Genomic DNA, 25,755 nt, shown 5'->3' with positions numbered 1-25,755 from the left:
CCTAATCGTCACTGGGTCGATTTTAATACATGGAACTAGTTAAGTCTTAAATTAGTTTAATAACTTAAAGTTAATATCATGTGTTAGCTAAAAAATTTAAGTCAATACTTAGCTTAACTGGGATGGTAGTTGACAAGGGATATAAAAGTCAACATGTTTCACCCGTAGAGGGGGTTTCCTCAGGGCTACTATCCCTGCAATAAAAAACTAGCTTTAATAACAGGAACGTTAAGCATAGTATCATAACCATATATTACTAAGTACCCACTAGCAGTAAAACCATACCTTTCTAGTACTGGCTTCTCACGACGCAACCACCTGATAGAAGTTCTAAAGATGGCCGCGGCGTGGTATAACAGTCTTTAAATATCCACGACCCGGAAGTGGGAGGGGCCAAATGAGACACACCCACTCACTCCCCCCACCCACGAGACGGGGAGACCCAACACCAAGATTTGAATATTTATATCTTTTTGGCTTATTATCCTCCCGTCCTATACATAGAAGGGGAAAATTAATCACAGGGAGATGTCACAAAAGGGATGACCATTCTAATTCAAGATTAAGACCGTGAGGAACAACAGTGTTGAGGCGATAGATCCATCTTTGCTCTAAATAGTTTAACTTAGCTTCCAGATCTCCTTCAACCCCTTGTGTAGTCAGAGTGTCAATAATTCTCCACCTAATTTGATCCACTATATGTTGTTTGGACTGCCAATGCTGGACGAGAGGGGCCGACAGATTCCCCGTAACTATTCTGGACTTATGTTCATTAAGTCTCAGTTGGACAGCACGTTTGGTGCGACCCACGTATATCAGGGGACAGGGGCAAATGATGGCATAAATCACCCATCCCGATTTACATGTAGTATGTTGTTTAGCTTGGATAACCTGCCCAGTACATGGATCACACCAAACACTGCCTACTATGGTTTTATCACACCATTGGCACTGGGAACAAGGTGAGTGGGACCCTACTTCGCTGTGGGGATTACCACGTTTTAACATCTGGCCAATAGTTGTGCCCTTAGTATAAGCAATGAGTGGGTACTCATCTAGACCCCTCAAAGTCCTCAAAATGGGCCAATGTTGTCTAATATACCCAATCATGGCCATGACCACATCCGAGTAGGGTAACACACACACCAGGCTCACTTCCTCAGTGGTGGAATGGGCATCCCTGCCAGAGTCCTGTAATAGCAAATCACGGTGGGCATAGCGAGCCCTTACATAGGCTTGGTGAATACATTTCTCCAGGTATCCACGGGTACGAAATCTTTGACTAATATCTTTTGCCACCCTTTGAAATTCGTTCAGCTCTGAACATGCCCTTCTAGCTCTCAGAAATTGGCTAATGGGGAGGCTACTTTTAAGTTTGTAAGGGTGGAAGCTTGAAAAATGTAATAGAGTATTTCTCGCCACTGGTTTCCTATAAAGGGTTGAATATCCCCTTTACCTATGATTTGTATCTCTACCTTGTACTTACCATCAGTTAAGCCTACTATTTAATTTATTGAGTTCATATGGCGCTGTACATTTTGACATCTATAGACGGTCCCTGCTCAGAAGAGCTTACAATCTAACTTGGACAGACAGACATGACATAGAGGATAGGGGATGCAGAACCCAAGGTGAGAAGAGTTAGGAGTCAAAAGCACTCTCAAAGAAGAGGACTTTTAAAATGGACCTTGAACACTGCCAGAGACAGAGCCTGCCATAGGGATTCGGTCAGCTTGTTCCAAGCATACAGTGCAGCAAGGTAGAAGGGACAGTCTGGATTTGGCAGTTGAAGAGAAAGGCACAAAGAGGTGGGACATACCAGCTGAGTGGAGCTCACGGGGGGGGGGAGCAAGGGGGAGATAGTGAAGAGAGATAGTGAGGGGCAGCTGAGTGTGCATTTGTAGGTCAGTAAGTGGAGTTTGAATTGTATTTGGAAATGGATGGGAAACCAATGAAGTGATTTTAGGAGAGGAGTAATATGAGTAAAGTGGCTCTCCCAGAATATGAGTCGTGCGGCCGAATTCTGGACGGATTGGAGGGGAATGAGATGGCTAAGCGGAAGGCCTAAGAGAAGCAATTTGCAGTAATCTAAGCACGAGGTGATGTTCAATGTTTCTATATCCACTCAAGCACTTAAAACTCTTCTTCATCTCAATTTGCTTATAAATTTACCCCACAGTGGGTTAACATTGGTGTTATTTACCATGGGTCCTATTCTTTCGTATAGGGCCTATTCAACTATGTATAGGTAAAATTCTATACATACAGTCTATATGCAAGAATATTTTGCCTGCATCCCTGTGAGTAGGGATAGTGTGAGGTTTGTATTTCTATACATACTTTTGAAAATTTAGAAATATGTACAGTATATATTCTGACTCAAAAAAATTATGTGCATCAAATAACAAGTATAAATGTGGAAGCATAGTTTTCCTGGGGTAATTTTAAGCTATGCCAATATTCAAAGTGAACAGAAACAGCTCCTGGCTGGTTAAATCACTTGTGAGGATTGCTGAATATTACCACAGACTGCTAAAGTTAAAGCAATTTATTTTGTAGGTGGTCCAGTAGTAGAATCAGCACTTATGTGGTTAAATGCCAATATTCAGCACCTAACCACCTAAGTGAAGCGGCCATATCAGAAAGCAAAAAAAGTCAGTCCTATCTTTATGTAGTGTTGCTTAAGTGGTTAAGTTCTACATATCATACTTAACCACATATGAGATAGCTGAACACATAAACCTAAATATTCAGTGCTGATTCCTGGACATGGGCCATCATTCAATATCTTAGAATAATGCCAGTGGCAGCTAAATAATACCAACAACAACTGGATATCTACCCCTATGTTGGCAATTCAGTTATACTATCCATTTATGTCAGTTTGTTGAATACTGTATGTAGTCCTACAGCTAAACAAGATCTTAGAATTTCAGCTCACTATATTTAAGGCCATACTATAGGAAACAACCCAGCTATCTCCTGCGCTCAGCAGAGAACCTGGAAATTCAATGCCGGGCCATATCCTGCAACTGACATTGAATTTGTGAGGTATTTTTTTAGCTGCTTTTACCGTTTTTGCCGATATTACTTAGCTGACCAGTTAAGTTATGGTGCCCAAAGAAAGACGTGCTATTTATGCAGGTCTATCTGGCCACTAGACTTCTTAGCCAGTCAGCCAACGAATATTGACACGTAACATATTTGGTGACCAGACGTGCCACTAACCACAAATATTCAGTGGAGATGGCCAACTATCTCCTGCTGAATATTCACGTTTATCTGCCTTAGTGCTATTTAATTGGCCAGGAGACATTCCTGGCCAGTTAAATAGCACTGAATATCAGGCGGATTGTACAATTAAATGCGACCAATTTTCACTTCTCACATTTTTACTAGCAACACATAATGCTTCATACTGAATCTTTAAGTTATGTAGTCTGTCAATGTTATAAGTCTAAATTCATATTGTGGGGGAATGTTATTTATGGCAGGTTGGGTGCAAAGTTGCTGTTGTGATGTTTCTATACTTCTTAACCACAAACTACTACTGGATCCTGGTAGAAGGGCTCTATCTGCACAGCTTGATATTTATGGCTTTCTTCTCTGACACCAAGTACTTATGGGGCTTCATTTTAATAGGATGGGGTAAGATATATGATTCTTTATTAATAAACTTTGTGTATTAAACAAATGATTTCTATCATGGTCCATTTCTTCTTTTATTGCTTTCTTTAAGAGGAAAGAAATATATCTAGAAGCTAAAGTTCCCTCTATAAAAATAAGCAGCACAATCTACACACATAATTTATATATGCAACTTGAGAACAAGATGGGCCTTTTCTGCTTTTAACAAATAGTTAGTATCTATGATAACGTTTGGTTCAGATGAATGGCTTTTAATTCACATTCTTAGATAGCGTGGCAAAGTAGCTCTCTTTTGGTGTTTCTGCTTTATTATTAAAGCTAAATATCTACATGAATACAAAAATTATGATAATTAAATATTATTCTTTCTCTTGACATTATCATAGCAGTGTCCCTAGTTGTTGGAGATTTGTTACATGTTGTGATCTTATATCTCAGATTGCAGGTAATGAACATTTTCTGAAAAGTAAGACAGTAGATTTCAGAAAGATATCTTTAAAATTATCTCACATCTCCCGTGTATGTTTAAAATTAGGAGTAAAATCAAGAATAAATAAACAAAAACTGAATACTGTAAATAGGTCCCATAATTCAAGGTAATCAGAAAAAACTTTGTTTATTTTATTTTCTCATCATTTTTTAAAGAAGAAAAATCTCAGCAAACTTCTTAGCTTTTTGAGGGTTAAGAAATAATTTTTCTAATTTCTGCTTTACAATAATAGAAATTTACAGTGGGCCTAATATTCAGACGCTGGGAGGCAGCCCGGATAACTCCCACGGTTGGCTCTGAGCATGAATATTCAATACTGGGCCATTTCTGGTGACTGGCATTGAATAGCCAGGGGTTTTATGGCTGCAAAAACATTAACCAGCTAAATCCATATTCAGCACTGACAAGTTAAGCGTAAAGGGCCCAATTCACTAATTTGCCAGATTGTGACTGTAATTTTATCAAGATAAATTGATTCTAGTCTTTAGCATCTGACTGGTTTCTCCAATGTAATACACTTCTTCACACTTCTTACATTGAATGATATATACCACATTGAAAGGAGACAGATTCAGGACAAATGCTAGGAAGTTCTTCTTCACTCGGAGGGTGGTGGACACCTGGAATGCGCTCCAAGAGGAGGTGGTAGGGCAGAGTACGATTATGGGTTTCAAAATGGGATTGGATGATTTCCTGAAGGAAAAGGGGATTGAAGGGTATAGTTAGAGGGTTATTAGAAAAAGATCACTTACGGATTATGGACCTGGGGGGAGGCTGCCGTGGGAGTGGACCCGGCAGAGGCAATGCTTATGTTCTTATTAGAAGATGCGCATACCTAGGCAGTGGTGTAGTGAGGGTAGGAGATGCCTGAGGCAGTGGAACCCCCACACTCTTCTCTCTACCCCCCATTCCTTCCCCACCCCCTACCCCTATGTCGCACTCATGCCCTCCCTTCCTCCCCATACCTCTTTAAATCTTCACCAGTGCGAGCAGCTTCTCCAGTCTGCTGCTCGCTCTAGTGCTGGTTTTCCCTCTGATATCACTTCCTGGCCTCTCAACCAGGAAGTGATTTCAGAGGGGAGCCAGGCTGGTACAAGTATCAGACTGGAGAAATTTCTTGTGCTGGCGAAGATTTAAAGAGGTACGGGGCAAGGGAGGGTGCGAGTGTGGCCTGTGTGGGTGGGGGGTTGGCACTTGGGGCGGGCTGCCCCCATTACTATGCCACTATGCGTAGGATTCCCTTATGCTGATCTCTCCCTTCTCTCACCCACCTAGCTCTCCCTGTTCCTTCAAAAGCTAATCAATACTAATCAAACTTTCTTTGAAAGCTAATCATAAAATGTATTAAGTTAGTCCATTAAAAAAGGTATTACCTTTTTTCCTTTATATTTTGTCTTATTTCTATAAAGTAGACTATCATGGCTAGCACACCATTTTACTCAAGATAGAATGAAGTACCGTAATAGGAATTGAGAGATCCAATTTGGATGTGTCATATTCCACTAGAGCCTTTTCTAAAATACATGCAGACATGGACATACACTTCTCCCTCCATATTCACTGTGATAGCGGATTAACAGAATCGCAAATACAGAAAAACTGCAAATAACTTTTTCATATGTTATTCGCTGTTTTCTATTAAAAACCATTGTGAATATGGTGAAACCGCAAATAACATGGTGGGAGGCCTGGCCTGTTCCTGAAGGAGAGGCAAAACACAGTGAAGAAAGTGCTGGGAATCAGTGATTTTCTCTGTAAACGCATGAAATCAGTGATTTCTCTATGCAAGCTGACGTAATTTGGAGGGAGGAGCCAGCAAGCTAAAAACCGTGAATAATTTGAAACTGTGAAAACGGAGGGAGAAGTGTATACAGTATGTGCTGGCTAAGTATGGGAGGAGCATCCCTTTTACAAGGAACAATGTCTAAAATATCATGGGACCAACACAGCAATATGCATATCTATGGTGCTGACACTTGTATGTATGTGGTAGTATTTCAGAACACGCTCACTATAAATGGGTGTATCAAATTATATACCTCCAAATTCTCTAACAAATAATCAAAACTTCTTCAAAAAAAGAATTTCTAATTTTAAATACTATAAAACATTTTTTTTATAAATAATTAGTGGTGCTCAGTGAAAGCCAGTGAGAACTATAAGATATGCGAGCTCAGGACTCAACCAGTTTAGGCTTGAATACATCATTGCACTCCTCCCTCCCTACCAATAAATATGATAGTTTAAAAACAATAAATTAAGATGAGTAGAGGAGTACTTATCTCTGCTGGAATAGTCGTTATGTTCTGGGCTCAGCTGCAAATCCAAAAGTGCTTAGTGCTCTCCAATCACATTAAAAAAAAAAAAATCAACACTTCAAACAACAAGAAACCAAAAAAAACCCCCAAAATTCAAAAATCACAGTCACAGTTCATCAGTCCAAACAATCTATACAGTTCATCTTCTCAAAATTCAAAAACTTCCTCGACACAGTATGTGGTCTCTGGTAATTGCATGGCACGATATATGTTTCCCCTTCAGCTTTCTCAAGAGGAAGATGTTTACAGCACTATCTTCTTAGCAGCGAACAGCCTCATATTGGATAAGAGTCCCGCGCAGGACTTCATGGCGGCAAACGTATTGTGGGTTTGGGGAGTCAGTGAAGGAATAAAGGAATAGGAGACTGATTAGAAATACTTTGTTCTATACAGATTTCATGGGAGGGAATTGAATAGGATGGTGCCTTCGATTCAAAAGCATAATCATCAAGGAAGCCATGGACCAAAACAGCATTTTAATTAAACAACAGACATAAGGAAGATTGAGCAGAGGGCAGGGAAGCATACTTGAGAATATTTTTTCAAACAGCTGGTAGGAGGGGAAAACAAACCAAAAGAAATATCTAAATTATGTAAACTAGTAAACAAAATAACACAGATCCAATGACATAAAAATGTCATTTTTGCATGTAAATCTTTTTCTGTTATGACTACAAGGGTGGTTTGAAATATTCGTTAAAAAAGCAAATTAAACAAATATTTTTTTTGAAAAACAGTTATATTTCTCGACATACCCCCTCTTTTACAAAGTTGTGTGGTAATGGTCCCATAGCCCATAGAGATTTAAAGGGTTTCGGGGCTGTTGCCATACGGCAGCCGCTAGCGCGGCTTTGTAGAAGAGGGGGTTAGTCTCCAGCAAGGGCTATACACTTAGGGTTCCTTTTACTAAGGTGTGCTAGCGTTTTTAGCACATGCAGCAGATTAGCGTGCGCTAACCCCCACACTACATGGCTAGAACTAACACCAGCTCAATGCTGGCATTAGCTTCTATCGTGCGTTATTCCGCGCATTAAAACCCTAACGCAGCTTAGTAAAAGGAGCCCTTAGTCCAACAAGTTTTCAGTTTTTCCATCCTGTTGGAAAAATATGATTTTGTCAAATTTTAAAAAATATTTGTTTAACTTGCTTTTTTTAACCTAACTTTTCAAACTACCCTCATATAAGCAATTTAGAAAGCCAGTTTGCTAATAACTCTTTCATTATAGGATTCCCAGCAATCTTTGCAGTGATGTGGGCAGTAATACGAGCAACATTAGCAGATGAAAGGTAAGTAGTCAACATTGTGAATGGGGAAACAGGGAGTGTGAAGAGTGTGCTTTATTAATCCAATAAAAAAGTATCATCTTATTCTTGTTTTGTTTCTGTTATATTTCTTGATCCTTTGTATATATTTTTACATCTATTAGGAATGTACTTCCAGTTGGGATTAGAATTCTTTCATCTCTTCCAACTTTCAGAAAATCTTTATGTTCAAATCTTTTTTTATTAGTATGAATACCAAACAACGAACAACAAAGACAGCAATGAAAGAGCTGCCAACAATACAAAAGTCAGCACGTTGTGAAGGTAAAACAAGAGTAGCAACCCCTCAGCCCCTAAACCCCAACCAAGCATCAAGATCCAACCGTACAAACCCCCCCCCCACCATCCCAAGAAGCAAACAGAAGTCAAGAAACTAAACTCCAAAATGCCAAAGGCCCGAACTCTGGTGGCCCCTGGCAGACACAAAAGAAAAGTCCTCCCCCCCCCAAAAAAAAGGAAAGTGCCTGTGGTGACCGATCCCAGGAGTGAGCGCGAAGAACCTCATCAAGGCTAAGCAAGAGGATTCAAAAGGAGACTGCAACCTCTAGGAGATAAGGAGTCCAAATAGACTCCCCACATAAGCCGAAAGCGACGGTGGCAATGAGGGCGGCCAGCGGCCTCTCGGGCCTCCCATGTGGCCAAATTATGCACAAGAGCTCTCCAGGTCCAAAAAGAGGGAGTCTCAGAAACAGTCCAGGAGTTCAAAATGCATTTGTGAGCAAGGAGACACACCTTACGACATTAGAAGGGACCCCCTTTAGGAAGGCCTTGAAAGGCCCCAGGTAGATCAAGAACCAACTGCTCCACTGTACCCACAATGGTGCTCAAAAATAAGCCTCGGAAGTAGTGAACGATAGACTTCCAAAAAACCTGTATAGTTCAACAATCCCAAAAGGAATGAACTAAAGTATTGGGATCCCGGCCGCATTTCAGGCATAGGGGGGAGTCAATACCTCTCATTTTATGTAAAAAACATGTTTTTTCAGTTATTTTATTCAGATTTGGATTTTGTTATAATGTCTTAATTTTTTTTGTAAATTATGTCTGACTTTTCCATTTCATTATGTATTTTATGTAAACCGAGTCGAGCTTTTATTTTTAAAAGATGACCCGGTAAATAAATTTAAGTATTAGATTATTCATTTTTACAGTGGAATACCATGGCAACCACACTATTCTTGTTGAATTAATGCAAATATGCTCTATGGTATTAAACACCATTTTATGTGTTCCTGGCACAATGTCTCTGGAGAATAATTAAGGACATGAACCCAGTATTTCCTCCTCTGCGAGGCACACTATCCTTTAGGAATGAATGCAAGAAATAGCTACGAGGTTGCTCCTGCTAGGAAGGGTCCCTGCAAGCAAGCCAGGGAGATGGTAACTTTTACTGACAGTTGAAGTCAGAAAGAGAAGCTAGCGGTTGATAGGAGATAGGTGAGGCAGTATGTATTTCAAGAATCTTCAGGGTGGCTCTTTTGTTCCTTTAACTCAGAGCACCTTCTTAAGGTTTCTGCTGGCTCCTTATCAGCTTAGTATGCAAGGCATGGGACTGTAACATTTCCCAAATTGATTGGCTTTAGTAGACTTTCCTGTCACACACTAGCAAATCAGAATGTGTCCTTTTTCTTTAACCAATCATATGCATAGCAACAGGCCAACAATACAAGGCAGATGAGAGTTAGGTCTAATCAAGCTGGACCCACTCATCTGATAAGAGATAACTTCCAGGATCACTAAGCCAACTGGAGGTCTACATTCCATGTTATCAAGCTCAAATAAGAAACTGTTATTTCACTTCACTACAGCAGAGTTTTCTGTGGTTATCGCAGAATATTTGTATTTTCATATTCTATTTTCTTTGGCTCATATATGTGCATTTCCATGTACTATAGGTCCAATAGAAACGAGCCTCATAGCGCCATTGCATAAATGGTGACACCTAATAGTTAGACTTAGGATCCATGATTATAGGGCTCTGAAGGAAATACTAATGCCTTGTCCCAGTCAAGAATTATTGTTGCAGTTTCTAGGAAATTCATGTAGAAAACAAAAGAGAAAGAAAAATAACGGCATTAGTATTACTGCTGTAAGTCCTGCTTGTATTTCAGGTATTCAGTTACTAAGTCACTTAACCCTTCATTCCTCAGGTACAAACAGATTAAGAACCCTCCAAGAACTGAAAAATAACTGCTGTATCTCAACCTGCACTCCTTCAACAGCTTTTGGGCTTGCATGCAGTTCATAAGAACATGTAAATAAACTAAATAAAAATATTAGGTTTTAATTTTGGTAAAGAGATTATTATTATAGTGCAGTGATAAGAAGAAGGGAGACTGGGCAGGTATTAATGGGTTATAGGGGTAGTTCTTTCTAATTTTTGACTAGAGAGCCTATGAAGAGAAAAGGAAGTAATATTTTTCTAAGAAATATCAAAAGAAAAGATGGATGGCCTTAGAAATAGTTGGGGATTTGTATGTGTGTGATTTTTTTTAAAATGTAATATGCTTCTGTTATTGATCATTTTATTTTACTTTGATTTGCTTTTTGTATTTGATAAAACTTTGTAATGGTGTCAACATTTATAGTGCAATAGGTGAGACATTTCAGACAAGTGGGTAGTGTCCCCATGGCTGCGTGCCATAAGAACATAAGAAATGCCTTCACCAGATCAGACCGAGGTCCATCAAGTCCGGCAATCCGCTCACACGGCGGCCCGTTTAGGTTCTCTATTATGAAAACCTGAAATTACCGTATCCCTCAATATGATTTGCAAGAAGGTGTATATCCAACTTGTGTTTGAAACCCCGAAGAGTAGTCTCTGCCACAACATCCTCAGGAAGAGAATTCCAAGCGCCCACCACTCGTTGTGAGAAACAGAACTTCCTGGCATTTGTCCTGAACCTGCTGCCACCCAGTTTCAGGCTATGACCTCTTGTCTGTGTCATCTGCAGAAGGAATCCAGTTCGGATTTTTCTCTGTGCCTATTCTGTACTTCACTGAGCTCTTTAGCTCCACCTACAGTTTTTCCTTCTACACAAGTGTGTTTGTTCTGACTGGTTGGTTTGTGAACTCTCCTGCAAGGCACCCGGATACGGTGCTCAAAGTGAAGGCCACTGTACAATACTTGTTGGATATTCAAACTCTAGAGCGGGTGCTGCCCAGCCTTTCGGGCTTCAGCAGCTACTCCATATACTTTATAGTGGCAATGAATGGCTCAGACAGTTGGAGGCCTATTCAGGAGCTACAGCATGTACATGAGGCTCTCAGGATTTCACGCTTTCACAGGGAAACTTTGTGATCTGTCATAGCAGCAGTGACCCCGGAAGAGTTCCTTGTTTCTCTGGATTAATGGGGGCATACTTGCAAATTCTGATCTTCCCAGCCCAGCGTAGATACTTGCGGTTTCATGTTTTGCACAACCATTACTAGTTTTTGGCTCTGCCATTTGGACTAGTGACAGCTCCTTATACCTTCTCTGAGGTGATGGTGTTTGTAGCGGCTTACTTCAGTAAGATGCAAGTACATCCTGTCTTGGATGACTGGCTAATAATAACTCCCTTATTGGTCGAGGGTTGACATACGGTGCATCAGGATCATATCCAGGTGCTAGAGGACCTTGGTTGGATTGTGCATTACAGAAAGGGCAGTCTCTTACCCACGCAGTCTTTGGAATACCTGGATGTTCTCTTCGACACGGCTGAGGATCACATTTGACTTCCAGGAGCATGCAGACAGAATCTGCATTCCCGGATTTCTTCACTTCTCCAGCTCCTTCAGCGTAGGACTATCTTCAGGTCCTGGGTTTCGTGACTGCCACATTGGATGTGGTTCCTTGGTCAAGAGTATGCATGAATCTTTTCCAGCATGTCTTACTCTCTTGCTGGGCTCTATACAGGGATGCATAAGAACATAAGAATAGCCTTACTGGGTCAGACCAATGTCCCATCTAGCTCAATAGCTTGTTCACACGGTTGCCAATCCACTTATGCAGGGTCTGATCTGGGTCGCTTTGCTCTTATGACATGGCTTTTGAGCATGCAGCTTTAGACCACAAAGGCTCTTCTGATGTGGTCCTTAGCACACTTCTCATGTCTAAGAAGTCAACTACATAAGAAACATAAGAAATGCCTCTGCTGGGTCAGACCTGAGGTCCATCGCGCCCAGCAGTCCGCTCACGCGGCGGCCCAACAGGTCCAGGACCTGTGCAGTAATCCTCTATCTATACCCCTCTATCCCTTTTTCCAGCAGGAAATTGTCCAATCCTTTCTTAAACCCCAGTACCGTACTCTGCCGTATAACGTTCTCTGGAAGAGCATTCCAGGTGTCTACCATACGTTGGGTAAAGAAGAACTTCCTAGCGTTTGTTTTGAATCTGTCCCCTTTCAACTTTTCTGAATGCCCTCTTGTTTTTTTATTTTCTGAAAGTTTGAAGAATCTGTCCCTCTCTACTCTCTATATGCCTTTCATGATCCTGTAAGTCTCTATCATATCCCCTCTAAGTCTCCTCTTCTCCAGGGAAAAGAGACCCAGTTTCTCTAATCTCTCAGCGTATGAAAGACTTTCCATTCCCTTAATCAGTTGTGTCACTCTCCTCTGAACTCTCTCGAGTAACGCCATATCCTTCTTAAGGTACGGTGACCAATATTGGACGCAGTACTCAAGATGCGGACACACCATTGCTTGGTACAGCGGCAGGATAACTTCTTTCATTCTGGTTGTAATACCCTTCTTGATTATACCTAGCATTCTATTCGCTCTCTTAGCGGCCGTTGCTCACTGTGCCGTCGGCTTCATTGCCAGCAACCTCTTCCTTAGGGAGAGAATGCTGTATCTGCTTATGCTACGGTGTGGAAGACTTTCCAGCATTGGTGCATTCAGGACCACCAAGCGGAGCTGAATTCTGCTCCACTTTTGATGGTGCTGGCTTTTCTCCAGGCTGGTCTTGATCAAGGCCTCACTGCCCTTCAGGTCCAAGTGGCTGGGCTCTCTTGTTTTTGAGCCTGGGGTCATCCTTCATCTTTGGTATCTCACCCTGACGTGGACAGATTTCTGAAAGGGGATCTTCACATTAGACCACCGATTACTTTGCTGTTCCCTTAATGGAACCTCAACTTTGTGCTGTCTAGTATTTCCAAGACTTTGAGTCTCTTTGGGATGCTTCCTTAATATAAGAACATAAGAACATAAGAAATGCCATCTCCGGATCAGACCTTCGGTCCATCAAGTCCGGCGATCCGCACACGCGGAGGCCCTGCCAGGTGTACACCTGTCGTAATTTATAGTCCACCATATCCTTACATGCCTCTCTTAAGGAGATATGCATCTAGTTTGCTCTTGAAGCCTAGGACGGTCGATTCCGCAATAATCTCATCTGGGAGGGCATTCCAGGTGTCAACCACTCTCTGAGTGAAGCAGAACTTCCTGACATTAGTCCTGAACCTGTCCCCCCTTAGCTTCATTTCATGTCCTCTAGTCCGTGTCAAATTGGACAATGTAAATAATCTTCTCTGCTCTATTTTGTCGATTCCTTTCAGTATTTTGAAGGTCTCGATCATATCCCCACGCAGTCTCCTTTTCTCAAGGGAGAACAATCCTAGTGTTATAAGTCTGTCCTCGTATTCCAGTTTCTCCATACCCTTCACCAGTTTTGTTGCTCGTCTCTGCACCCTCTCCAGCAGTTTTATATCCTTCTTTAGGTAGGGAGACCAATGTTGGACGCAGTATTCCAAGTGTGGTCTGACCATTGCCCTATAAAGCGGCATTATAACTTTCTCTGATCTACTCGAGATTCCTTTCTTTATCATGCCCAACATTCTATTTGCCTTCTTTGCCGCTGCCGCGCATTGTGCCGATGGCTTCAGGGTCCTATCTATCAGTACACCCAGGTCCTTTTCTTGTTCACTCTTCCCCAGAGTTGCACCTGACATTGTATACTCGTATTCCTTATTCTTATTGCCTAAATGCATTACCTTGCATTTCTCCACATTGAACTTCATCTGCCATTTCTCCGCCCATGTTTCTAACCGACACAAGTCGCTCTGGAGTTTCTCTCTATCCTCCTGCGATCTGATCGCCCGGCATAGTTTTGTATCGTCTGCAAACTTGATGATCTCACTGGATGTTCCTTCCTCCAGGTCATTGATATAAATATTAAAAAGGATCGGCCCAAGTACCGAGCCCTGGGGTACACCACTAGTCACTTTCTCCCAGTCGGAGAACTTCCCATTTATGCCCACTCTCTGCTTTCGGTTTTCCAGCCATGTGCCTATCCATCTTTGTATATCCCCCTCTATGCCATGGCTTTGTAGTTTCCTGAGAAGTCTTTCGTGTGGAACTTTGTCGAACGCTTTCTGGAAGTCCAAGTATATTATGTCCACCGGCTTCCCACTATCAATTTGCTCGTTCACAGTCTCAAAAAATTGGAGTAAATTCGTCAAACATGATTTCCCTTTCCTGAATCCATGTTGACTGGGTTTCATCAAGTCGTGTGCGTCCAAGTGCCGGACCATGCTATCCTTGATCAGTGCTTCAACCATCTTGCCGGGGACAGACGTAAGACTCACAGGTCTATAGTTGCCCGGTTCCCCTCTCGATCCTTTTTTGAAAATTGGGGTGACGTTCGCTATCCTCCAGTCGTCCGGTATCTGTCCAGTTCTGATTGTCAGGTTTGCAAGTTTTTGCAATAACTCTCCGATTTCAACCTTCAATTCCTTTAAGACTCTCGGGTGAATTCCATCCGGTCCAGGGGATTTGTCACTTTTAGAACCTCACGGTACAGCGGTATATAAGAAATAAAATTATTATTATTATTATTATTAAGTTTGTCGATCTGATAGTATATCTGGTCTAAGTCCACTTCAACTGTGGTGAGGCTGTCTTCTATTTCTCCTGCAAACACTTTCTCCACTTCAGGTATTGTTGAGGTGTCCTCCTTCGTAAAGACGGATGCAAAGAAGGAATTTAGTTTGTCTGCGATTTGTTTATCTTCCTTGATGTACCCTTTTCTTCCCTGGTCGTCCAAGGGTCCGACTGCCTCTTTTGCTTGATGCTCAAGACGGTCATTCTGGTTGCTGTTCTGTCAGTGAGGCATATCTCCGGACTCCAAGCTCTTTCTTGCAGTGAACCATTCCTCCAAATCTCAGAGACAGGGATTTCCTTACGCACAGTTCCTTTCTTTCTACCAAAGATGGTTTTGGATTTCCATGTTAATCAGGGAGCCGTTTGCCTGTTTTTCAGCCTACTGGTTCAAAGACACAGGATCGAGTTGTGAGGAACCTAAATATTGTAGCCACCACTAAAGCCTCAAAGCAGTTTCAATAGTGCCCCTAGTGGCTACAGCCAAAAACAACCCGGGCATGTGGCTCTGAATAGAGTCGACCCTGCAGGTACTGCAATACAAAGACCAAATTACCAAACTTCCAGTGATACCAGTTCTCAAAGTAAATTTAATGTCAGAATTTTCTCAAGCAAAACAAAAATGTAATTTCCAAAACAAAACTCCAGGGGTAAATCCTACATGGAATTCAAGGTTTCTTCACATAGTTCCTTTTACATCAAACTGTATTTTATCGCAATAGTTTCTTTTCTGCAAAGTTCTTTCCCCTAGCCTGCACACTGTAGGTCCCATAAATATTCAGTTCCTTAGCTGTTGCAGTTCCAAATATTCATTCAGCTCAAACATGCAAGCCTCCAGCTAACAGCACTGCTGGGGCCAAGAGAAGTGCCACAAGTTTGCATTTATTAAAGCAAAAAAAAAAAAAACCAACAACTAAAAAACAGCTTTCAAAATCTCTCCCAGATCATAGCAAACTTCTCCCACAAAAAGGCACTCTCAGTTTCCTACCAAAATGAGCTGAGAACAAAACAGTAAAATCAAACCCCACAGTTCTGGCAGTCAATGAAACAGCTGATAAAAGAAAAGCACACTCTCAGCCAAAAAGCAAAACAAACACTCACAGTTCTCCACTCAGTCTTTGCACATGGCAGCTAAGCCTACTTCCATCTGCTCAGGTGCTGCACACAAATCTTCAGGAGCCAACTCGCCCTGAAGTTCCATTGACACCTCTTGGCAGGTTGCTACAAACTCCAGAGTGGATCCAGATTCCTCCACTTCCATCGGGTCACAGACATTACTCTCACTGGAGCCAGCAACCTCTTCCTTAGAGAGAGACCTGTGCTTTCTCCCTAGCTTCCCTCACAGTTTACTGAAATCTACCATTTTCATCAGGGGAGCCACGCACTGCTCTGACTGAGCCTGCTCTCACCGGGGCTTCCCTCTGGCTCCCCTGGTGGACACTAGGGCAATAGCAGGGACCAAGGCAGGCACGGAGCCTGACTGGTCACATTCCCCCATACTAAAAGAATGCTTCCCCGCCAACGCCTCTCATACCCAAAGTCCTGCAGAAGATCCTTTGCCCCGTTCTGGCCCTGGCAACCATGGTTCCCGGTGCTACAACGAATAGCGGTTCACCCACCTCTCTACCTCCCAGTCAGCACAGATCTCATAACACATAACGAGAGTTACACCACGACCTGTGGTCGCTAGCCCTGACCGCATGGATGTTGAGCACATCCTTGTGGCAGCCAGAAGACCTTCAACCAGAAAATGCTACGGGTTGAAATGGAGATGGTTACGCCACTGGTACACAAACACGCAACAGCGAGACCCCTACAACTGCCCCATACCGGACATCCTGCTGAGCTTATCCCGGGGGGGGGGTCTGAAACCCACTTCCATCAAGGTCCACCTAAATGCGATTCTGGTGTACCACACTGGCATAGACAATGCACCGGTGTCGGGACACCCAATAATCGCAAAATTCATGAAGGGACTTTCCAACTTGCATCCACCGGTCATACCACCACCGCCCAGATGGGACCTCAACCTGGTGCTGCATCAACTCACTCTCAACCTCTTCGAACTGTTGGGGGAGGCAGATCCCAGATTTCTCACCTGGAAAACCCTCTTCCTGACCTCCATCGTGTCGGCCAGATGTATCAGCGAGATCCAGGCCCTGGTCCATCATCCTCACTACACATTCCTGCATGAGGACAGGGTGGTGCTCAGAACCCACCCCCGATTCTTGCCGAAGGTGGCTTCAGCATTCCACATCAACCAGTCCATCATCCTCCCTGCACTCTACATCCATCCAAAGGGAGGTTCACAGCCACCTCAGCGACACCTCCTGGATTGTGTGTGGGCCCTGACGACCTACATCAACAGGATGCAACGGACCAGACAAGCCTCACAACTGTTCGTCTCCTATGACCACAACAGACCAGGACTGCCAGTCACCAAATGCATGCTCTTGCGCTGGATATCCCAGTGCATTTACTTCACCTTTAGAAGATCGCAGCACGAACCGCCGGCGGGAGCCCACGCCCACCAGCTCAGAGCCATAGCCACCACTCTGGCTCATCTACACCACATACCAATAGAGGACATCTGCAATGTAGCCACATGGTCCTCCATGCACACCTTCATCAAGCACTATTGCCTCAACATAGTATTCCATATCCCGAATGCATTCGGCCGAACAGTCTTGCAAGCAGCCCTTCCATCCTGGGAGGGACAGCAACCACAAACTTTTTGACAAACAAAATGCGACTGTGCCTACAGTCAGTGTCACATCTTTCTCTGTGGACATGAGTTCCAGGTTGATTTAGACATTGATTAAGTAGGTTGTTATAGACATTGATTAAGTAGATCTTCTGTACTACCTATCTAGACTGAATGTTGAATATGCAAGTACGAATTGTCACTGTTGACCATTTGTGGTTTCACTGTTCCTTGATTGTTATTGACCAGTTAACACAGTACTATATTAAAGACCTTAGACTTAGTGGGGATGGGCGGATCCACTATGCCTAAGGCCTGATTGGTCCAGGCTTCTAGAGCCTGGGCCAATCAGGCCTTAGGCTTCGGCGGGATGGGCCGGGAAGGGGCGGGCCCGCCTCATTTCGATGAGGCTTGCCTGCCGGCTGGACATGCATGACCCATCTCACCGGAAGAACAGGTTTGGTGGAGTGGAGGTTTGGGGATTATTAGCGCCGGGGGGGGATGCGTCTTCGGGCAGGAGGGATTGGGCACCCTCCTGCCAGCGATCGATATTGTCAGGGGGGAGGGGGGGAGATCGGTAATGTCGGGGGGAAGCGGTCGGTAGTGTCGGGGGGGGGCGGTCGGTAGTGTCGGGAGGGTGCGTCTTCGGGCAGGAGGGATTGGGCACCCTCCTGCCAGCGATCGGACAGGCCGCGGCCCGCTATACATATAGCGGCAGAGAGATCCCTTGCCGCGATAAGTATAGCGGCTGCGTCTACTTACAATGTAGACCAGCATTTTGCTGGCCTACATTTTAAGCTTCTCCTCTACTAGGGAGATGCGTAGGGCCGCCTAGGTTCAGCCTAAGGCCCGCCTAAGGCCCTTAGATGAGCTTAGGCATCTTGCGGGTCTCCCTAGGCTCCCGGAGGCGCCTTCAGGCCTGCCTGAGGAGCATTTTATTTAAAAAAACGTGCATCCCGATTGGCTAATTAGACAGCTGTAGGACGCCTACAGCTGCCTAAAATCGGGATGCACTTTGGAGAATCAGGGCCAGAGTGCAGATTTATATGAAAAAAATCCTGGCTTTCTTGAATTGGGTTTTCAACATTTATTGATGATATAAGTTTAAATACATGTAAAAATTGCAAATAGGGCTTCTAAAATAATGACATAAAGGGAGAAATTATTAAGGTCACATGCTTTCATTGCACTTTAGTTTTCCATGGGAGTGACTAAGTCACTGTCACAGTACAACCTTGCAAGCAGCATTATTTTTCTAGCCTGAGAACATTAGGCTACAAAGCTCATGCATAATACTCAGGGCAGTTTCTTAGAGGAGCCAGGCTGATGTTTTGTTCTCTCCCCCAATGCCCCCTCCCAACTCAGACCTTACTGATAGCCCCCCAACTCAGACCTCTTTAATTCCCCCTTTCCCCACCTCTCCCCATCTCCCTGAGGCCTTTATATGGCAGCTTGATCCCCCCTCCCAGCATAGTACTTTGAGATTACTGCTAGGGTTTCTGGTGCCATTTTGAACTCAGTGACAGGAGTGACAATGGATTGATATTACTCCCAAAATAACCCTCTGTATTCTGTAATTCGCTGACCATCCTGCCCCTTTGATGTAACATATTAAAGATTATACTGTAACCTAATTCTATCCTGTAATCACTGATTACTCAGTGATTTTCTACCTGTTCTCATCTTGTAATTCACTGATTGTACAGCTCTCTTTCACTGTAAACCGCCTAGAAGTCGCAAGATTATGGCGGTATAGAAAAAATAAAGTTATTATTATTATTATTATTAAAGGGGTAAGGCGGTGGGAGAAGGGGAAATGTGGTACCATTTAGAGCAGTGGTCTCAAACTCAAACCCTTTGCAGGGCCACATTTTGGATTTGTAGGTACTTGGAGGGCCTCAGAAAAAATAGTTAATGTCTTATTAAAGAAATGACAATTTTGCATGAGATAAAACTCTTTATAGTTTATAAATCTTTCCTTTTGGCTAAGTCTTAATAATAATATTGTAATTTATAGCTAAAAAGAGACATATGATCAAGAAACTGTTTAATTTTACTTTTGTGATTATGATAAACATACAGAGGGCCTCAAAATAGTACCTGGCGGGCCGCATGTGGCCCCCGGGCCGCGAGTTTTAGACCACTGATTTAGAGGGTCTCTGTTAGGGGAGCCATCAGAGAGTCTCCATTGGTAGGCCATCAAAGTTCTCAGTTTTGGGGTATTGGGAGAATGCTCAGAGTTGGGAGGGGACATAAGGGTATGAGGTAAATAATATTGCTGATTCCTTTAAGAATCTTCCCAGGAGCATTTACATCTCATAACTATGTACTCCTCAGTACAGAATATTACATTAGTTATGGTAATATAACATACATTATTGCTCTAACACACAATAAAAGGCAAATAATATATGTTAAGGCCATGATACACCATTATAACTATACCCTCAATGTATTATTTCATTAATTTGACTATTTATTTAAATGCCTTATTACTGATATGGGGAAAATGTAAAGAAGTGTCTCTCAAATCTTTTTAACTCCAGCACACTATATGGATCAAATGTTTTTTGTGGCACACTAAACGGAGCAAATGTTGTTTGCGGCACATTATACATAGTAACATATGCATAATGTGCCATGAAAAACATTTGATAAAATTGCAAAACCAGCAAAAAATTAAATTATTTAGTTAAAGTTTCAAGTTTTATTAAAATTTGATATAATCGCTTATCAATGAATTTCTAAATGAATTACAAGTATAATAAAATTTGGGTAAAAACAATACAAATATGTATATCAATTACAGAACAACAAGTACATGAAATGATATTACCTGGAGGGAAGAAAGGGAAGAACTACAATAATTATAGAAAAGGAGAACATATAAGGTTAACACAATTGGGTGGGGGAAATGAAAGTTGAAGGGAGAGGAAAAAAAAGTTGATTTCAAGGTAGAAAAAGGACATACGAAAAGGAAAAAAGTAAATAATAAGAAATATTAAAAATTTAAAAGACTATATTTAGGGCTCTTTTTACAAAGATGCGCTAGGGTTTTTAGCGCATGCACAAAATTACTGTGCGGTAACCGAAAATCTACCTCCTCCTAAAAAGGAGGCGGTAGTGGCTAGCGCGCTCGGGAATTTAACTCGCGCTATTGCACACGTTAAGGCTCTAGCACACCTTTGTAAAAGGAGCCCTTAGTTTAGAATGGAAAAGCTATGCATGGGTAATTGTAACAACAGTGAAACTAAAGTGGATAGAATAGAGTTATTAATCAATGCAATGGATGTGCTTGTTTTTGAGTGCACATGAACTCAAAACACAGCTCAATAATCAACAAGCAAACCCGCATTTCATTTATGAAGGAAATTTTTAAAAATAAAGTAAAATAATTCTGGAACCTCTCATAGCACAGCTGGAATCTCTTCATGGCACACCACTGTGCCGTAGCACACAGTTTGAGAGACATTGATGTAAATCATATCATGATTAAATGATTTGTTTTTGTTTCACAGGTGTTGGGAGCTCCAAGCTGGGAAATTAAAATGGATTTACCAAGCACCGATATTAGCAGCTATTGGGGTAGGTTTCATAGCATACAATGAAGAACAAAACATCGATTCTTTAAATTTATGTTTATGTACAGCGGTTATTCATAAGCATGGGTAACCAATGTACAAGAGCCTGAGTGGGAAAGGAAGGGGGGCAAGTAAGGGGGGGCTTCAGGAAACAACACATGATTGTGGGTGGGGGCTAAGCCAGGATGAGTGCTTGATCGGGGAGTGGGGCCATGAGAGTGCACTTGACTGGGAATGATGGCTTGGGGGGGGGGGGGGAGAGGAAGAGCAGAGCCATGGGGAAGTACTTGATCTGAGAGGGGGGTGAACTTCTGAAATACCCTTGTGCAGATCCCAGATGATATTCAGCCAGGACTAGCATGAGCGTCTTATATGGGTCCTGATTGAATATCAGTTAGAACCTATTAACACATGGTCAGAACCAAATATTCAATGCCAGTGCCCAGAATTGGCCAGCACTGAATATCCAAGCTTACTTCAGCTTATGGCTGTCGGTATTTAAAAAAAAAAACACTGACTGCTGACAGCTGAATATTGACAGGTACATTTTTTAAAATATAGAAAACCAGCTTAGTAATACTTTCCACACCAGTATTTTATAGGTGTGTTGATCTACAGTGTTTGAAATTGCATTCAAAGCTGCAGGTGGTGGTGGCTCCTCATGCGATCCACGCCTACGTTGGAAGCCTCTCTGACATAGGCACAGATCGCACGAGGAGGAGCAGCAGCCACCGCCACCCGTGGCTTTGAACTGAAAAATGACTTCACCAAGGGAGCCGACCAGAAACAAGGAAAAGAAATGCTTCTGCCGCTGCTGCACACGGAAGAGGGAAGAGAAATGCTACTGCTATGGGGAGGGAAATTCTGCTGCCACTGTTGCACAGGGGTGGGGGTGGTGAGGGAAATGCTGCTGCTGCTGCACAGGGAAGAGTGGGAGGGAAATGCTGCTACTGCACAGGGAAGTGGAAGGAGGGAAATGCTGTTGCTGCACAGGAAAGAGGGAAGGGAAATGCTGCTGCTGCACCCAACTGGGGAGAGAGAGGGAAGGAGGGAGAAGGAAGACAAGGAAGAGGAGAGGAATGAGAGATGCCAAGTCCAGGGGAGGGAGGGAAAGGAAAGAAGGAAAGGAGATACCAGACCATGGATGGAGAGGGAGAGATGCCAGACCAGGGGAAAGGAAGGAGGGAAGGAAGGAAGGAGAGAGATGTCAGACCATGGAAATAGGGAGGGAAGGAGAGAGAGATAGGAAGGGAAGAGAAGACATGGAAAAGTAGATTTTGAGAAGAAAGCAGAAAAATTGAATGCATGCAAGGCAAAAAGTGAAGATGGAGAAAAAAACAGTCAATGGACAAGAAGGCCCTGGAAACATAGTTAAAAGCACAGAAAAATAAAGTCACCAGACAACAAAGGTAGGGAAAATGATTTTATTTTCAATATAGTGATTGAAATGTGTCAGTTTTGAAAAAGGAAAGATGCTAAACTTTAACTTTGAGGGCCGCAGAAAAAAAAATAGTTAATGTCTTATTAAAGAAATGACAATTTTGCATGAGGTAAAACTCTTTATAGTTTATAAATCTTTCCTTTAACCAGTTAAAAGAAAGATTTATAAACTATTAAGAGTTTTAACTCATGCAAAATTGTCATTTTTTATAATAAGGCATTAACCCCCCTCTTCTATTAAACTGTGCTAGCAGCTTGTAGCGTAGAGAACTGCGCTGAATGGCCCGCACTGCTCCTGACGCTCATAGGAACTCTATGAGCGTCGGGAGCAGCGCGAGCCATTCAGCGCAGCTCACTGCGCTATAAACTGCTTTCGCAGTTTCATAGAAGAGGGGGTAACTATTTTTTCTGCAGCCCTCCAAGTACCTACAAATTCAAACTGTGGCCCTGCAAAGGGTTTGAGACCACTGCTATAGACCATCTGATAATTGTATTGACCTGAAATTTATACTAATAAGCTAAAACAATGCAAAAGTATGTAAAACAGATCATTATTAGCTCAGAGAAAATGTACATACATTTAAATACACAAAATATATAGCAGCTACACTCTGTACAATAAATTACTTCTTATGGGGTGTATTTACATTTTTCTATTACTGTCATCATATACTTGTGTCCTTTACCATCCGTGGCAATGCATGCCTCATTTACATCTCATTGAATGTCTATTAATACTCATAATAAACAAAGTACTTAATAGTTGTTGTAAATATAATTTCATTCATTTATTTCTATGTTGCTCAGGCCAATGTTAATAAGTGTTTTAAGAGAACTGACCAGTAGACATTCCATCTTTTAGCTCACATCTTAGATTGTCAGTTGTGATTTGTCAGAGGTGATTTTTTAAATGTCAGGTCAATCATTTGTCCACAGTCCATGTATGTTATATAGATAATCTTATATGTTATATGAAAGTATAGAACATGTTTTATCTTCAAGACTTACAAAATTATCCAGGGCATAAAGGGCCCAGTTCTATATAGGTCATCTAAAAATTTGATGCCAACTGGTGCAGCGCTAAATGCAATTCTATAGAAGTTAGGCACACTGTATAGAATCATGCTTAGCACCACCTAAGCAGCGTTAGGCATGAGGGTTCTTCAAAAAGTTTCTGCACTTTCATATTTTTGCAGGCTCAACCAAAAACATTTCTTTCTGATAGCATTAAGAAGTTAGTAGGATGCTGGGAAAATTGTATCACAAAACAGGGTGATTATGTGGAAAAGTGATGTAATTTGCTTTTGAGATACCCCCCCTTTTTTTTTTTTTTTTTTACAAAAGTGTAGCATGGTTTTTAGCACCCACCGCAGCGGTAACAGCTCCTATGCTCATGGGAAGTCTATGAGCGTTGGAGCTGTTACTGTTGCAGCAGGCACAAAAAAACTCGCTACGCTTTTGTAAAAGAGGTAGTTAATAAATAGTGTAATCAGGTTTTCTATTCCATGTTTACCTATTTAGTTCAAGGTCAGATTACATTACAAGAGGTTGGGTCAGTTACCAAAGAAGTTACAATGGACAGTTTGACATTGAACATTTTGAAGATCCCTCATATATATACATAAATAATATGGTATATACGTATATGAAAATGTTATTGGCAAAAAAGGAAATAAATAAATAACCTGCAAACAAAAGTCAATGATAAAATGCATATCATCTATATCAGTGGTTCCCAAACCTGTCCTGGAGGACCCCCAGGCCAGTTGGGATTTCAAGATAGCCCTAATGAATATGCATGACAGAGATTTGCATATAATGGAGATGCCAGGAATGCAGATCTGCTCCATGCATATTCATTAGGGCTATCTTGAAAACCCGACTGGCCTGGGGGTCCTTCAGGACAGGTTTGGGAACCACTGATCTATATATCATTTTCTACCTCGACACGACCTGTGACGTACTTAAAAGTCTCAATCATGTCACCCCTTTCCCTGCGCTCCTCTAGAGAGTACAGCTGCAATTTGCCCAGTCTTTCCTCGTATGAGAGACCCTTGAGTCCAGAGACCTTCCTAGTGGCCATTCACTGGACCGACTCAGCTCGAAGCACATCTTTACGGTAATGTGGCCTCCAGAATTGCACACAGTACTCTAGATGAGGTCTCACCATGGTTCTATACAGTGGCATTATGACTTCAGGTTTGCGGCTGACGAAGCTTCTATTGATACATCCCATCATTTGCCTCGCCTTGGATGAGGCCTTCTCCACTTGTTTGGCAGCCTTCATGTCTGCACTGATGATCACTCCCAAGTCCCGTTCCTCTGAAGTCCTAGCTAGTGTTTCTCCATTCAAGGTGTATGTTCTGCATGGATTTCTGCTGCCGAGATGCATGACCTTACACTTCTTAGCGTTGAAGCCCAGCTGCCATGTCGTGGACCATTTTTCCAACTTGATCAGATCCTGCGTCATACCATCCGTGGGATTGCTTCCACCCACTATATTACACAGTTTGGCGTCGTCGGCGAACAGCGCTACTTTACCCTGAAGCCCTCGGGTCAAGTCCCTTATGAATATGTTAAAAAGGGATGATCCCAGGACTGAGCCCTGCGGCACTCCGCTAGTCACCTCCGATGTCTCAGAGAGGGTGCCATTGACCACCACTTTCTGAAGTCTCCCACTCAGCCAATCATTGACCCACGCCGTTAGTTTCTCACCTAACCCCATCGATTTCATCTTGTTTAATAGTCTACGGTGTGGGACACTGTCAAAAGCTTTACTGAAATCCAAGTATACTATGTCCAGAGACTCTCCCGAGTCCAGCTTTCCTGTCACCCAATCAAAGAAGCTGATGAGATTGGACTGGCATGACCTGCCCCTAGTGAATCCATGTTGACAGGGATCCCTCAGATTCCCCTCATCCAATATCGTGTCTAATTTCCCTTTAAGTAGAGTTTCCATGAGTTTACACACTATTGATGTGAGACTTACTGGTCTGTAATTTGCGGCCTCCGCTCTGCAACCCTTTTTGTGCAGAGGAACCACGTTGGCAGTTTTCCAGTCCAGGGGGACTCTCCCCGTACTTAGGGAGAGATTGAAGAGTATTGCTAATGGTTTCGCCAAAACATCGCATAGCTCTCTGAGCACTCTTGGGTGCAGATTGTCCGGTCCCATGGCTTTGTTCACCTTGAGTCTTGACAGTTCTTTGTAAACATCAGCTGGTGTGAACTCAAACTTCTGAAATGGGTCTTCCATGCTTTGCTTTGCTGCTAGCCGAGGCCCGTGCCCTGGTGCTTCGCAGGTAAAGACTGAACAGAAGTAATCATTCAGTAGTTTGGCTTTATCGGAGTCTGTTTCTACATAATTCCCGTCTGGTGTTCTAAGGCGTACTATCC

The 25,755-nt window shown here is 42.6% G+C and overlaps 1 protein-coding gene across 3 annotated transcripts in view; it reads left to right on the top strand.

Annotated features, from left to right (window-relative positions):
• PTH2R (parathyroid hormone 2 receptor) overlaps positions 1–25,755 on the top strand; it is a 335,103-nt gene that overhangs the window by 210,985 nt on the left and 98,363 nt on the right. For all 3 annotated transcript variants that reach the window (XM_033944289.1, XM_033944291.1, XM_033944292.1), the window contains 3 exons: positions 3,495–3,648; positions 7,683–7,743; positions 20,860–20,926. In XM_033944289.1, coding sequence (XP_033800180.1) covers positions 3,495–3,648; positions 7,683–7,743; positions 20,860–20,926 — 282 coding nt within the window. The remainder of the gene's footprint in view (positions 1–3,494; positions 3,649–7,682; positions 7,744–20,859; positions 20,927–25,755) is intronic.

This window comes from Geotrypetes seraphini, chromosome 5 (genome assembly GCF_902459505.1).
Source record: "Geotrypetes seraphini chromosome 5, aGeoSer1.1, whole genome shotgun sequence".
NCBI classification, from domain to species: Eukaryota; Metazoa; Chordata; class Amphibia; order Gymnophiona; family Dermophiidae; genus Geotrypetes; species Geotrypetes seraphini.
The sequence above is the reverse complement of the archived record's forward strand: the minus strand, read 5'-3'. Positions and strand labels throughout refer to the sequence as shown.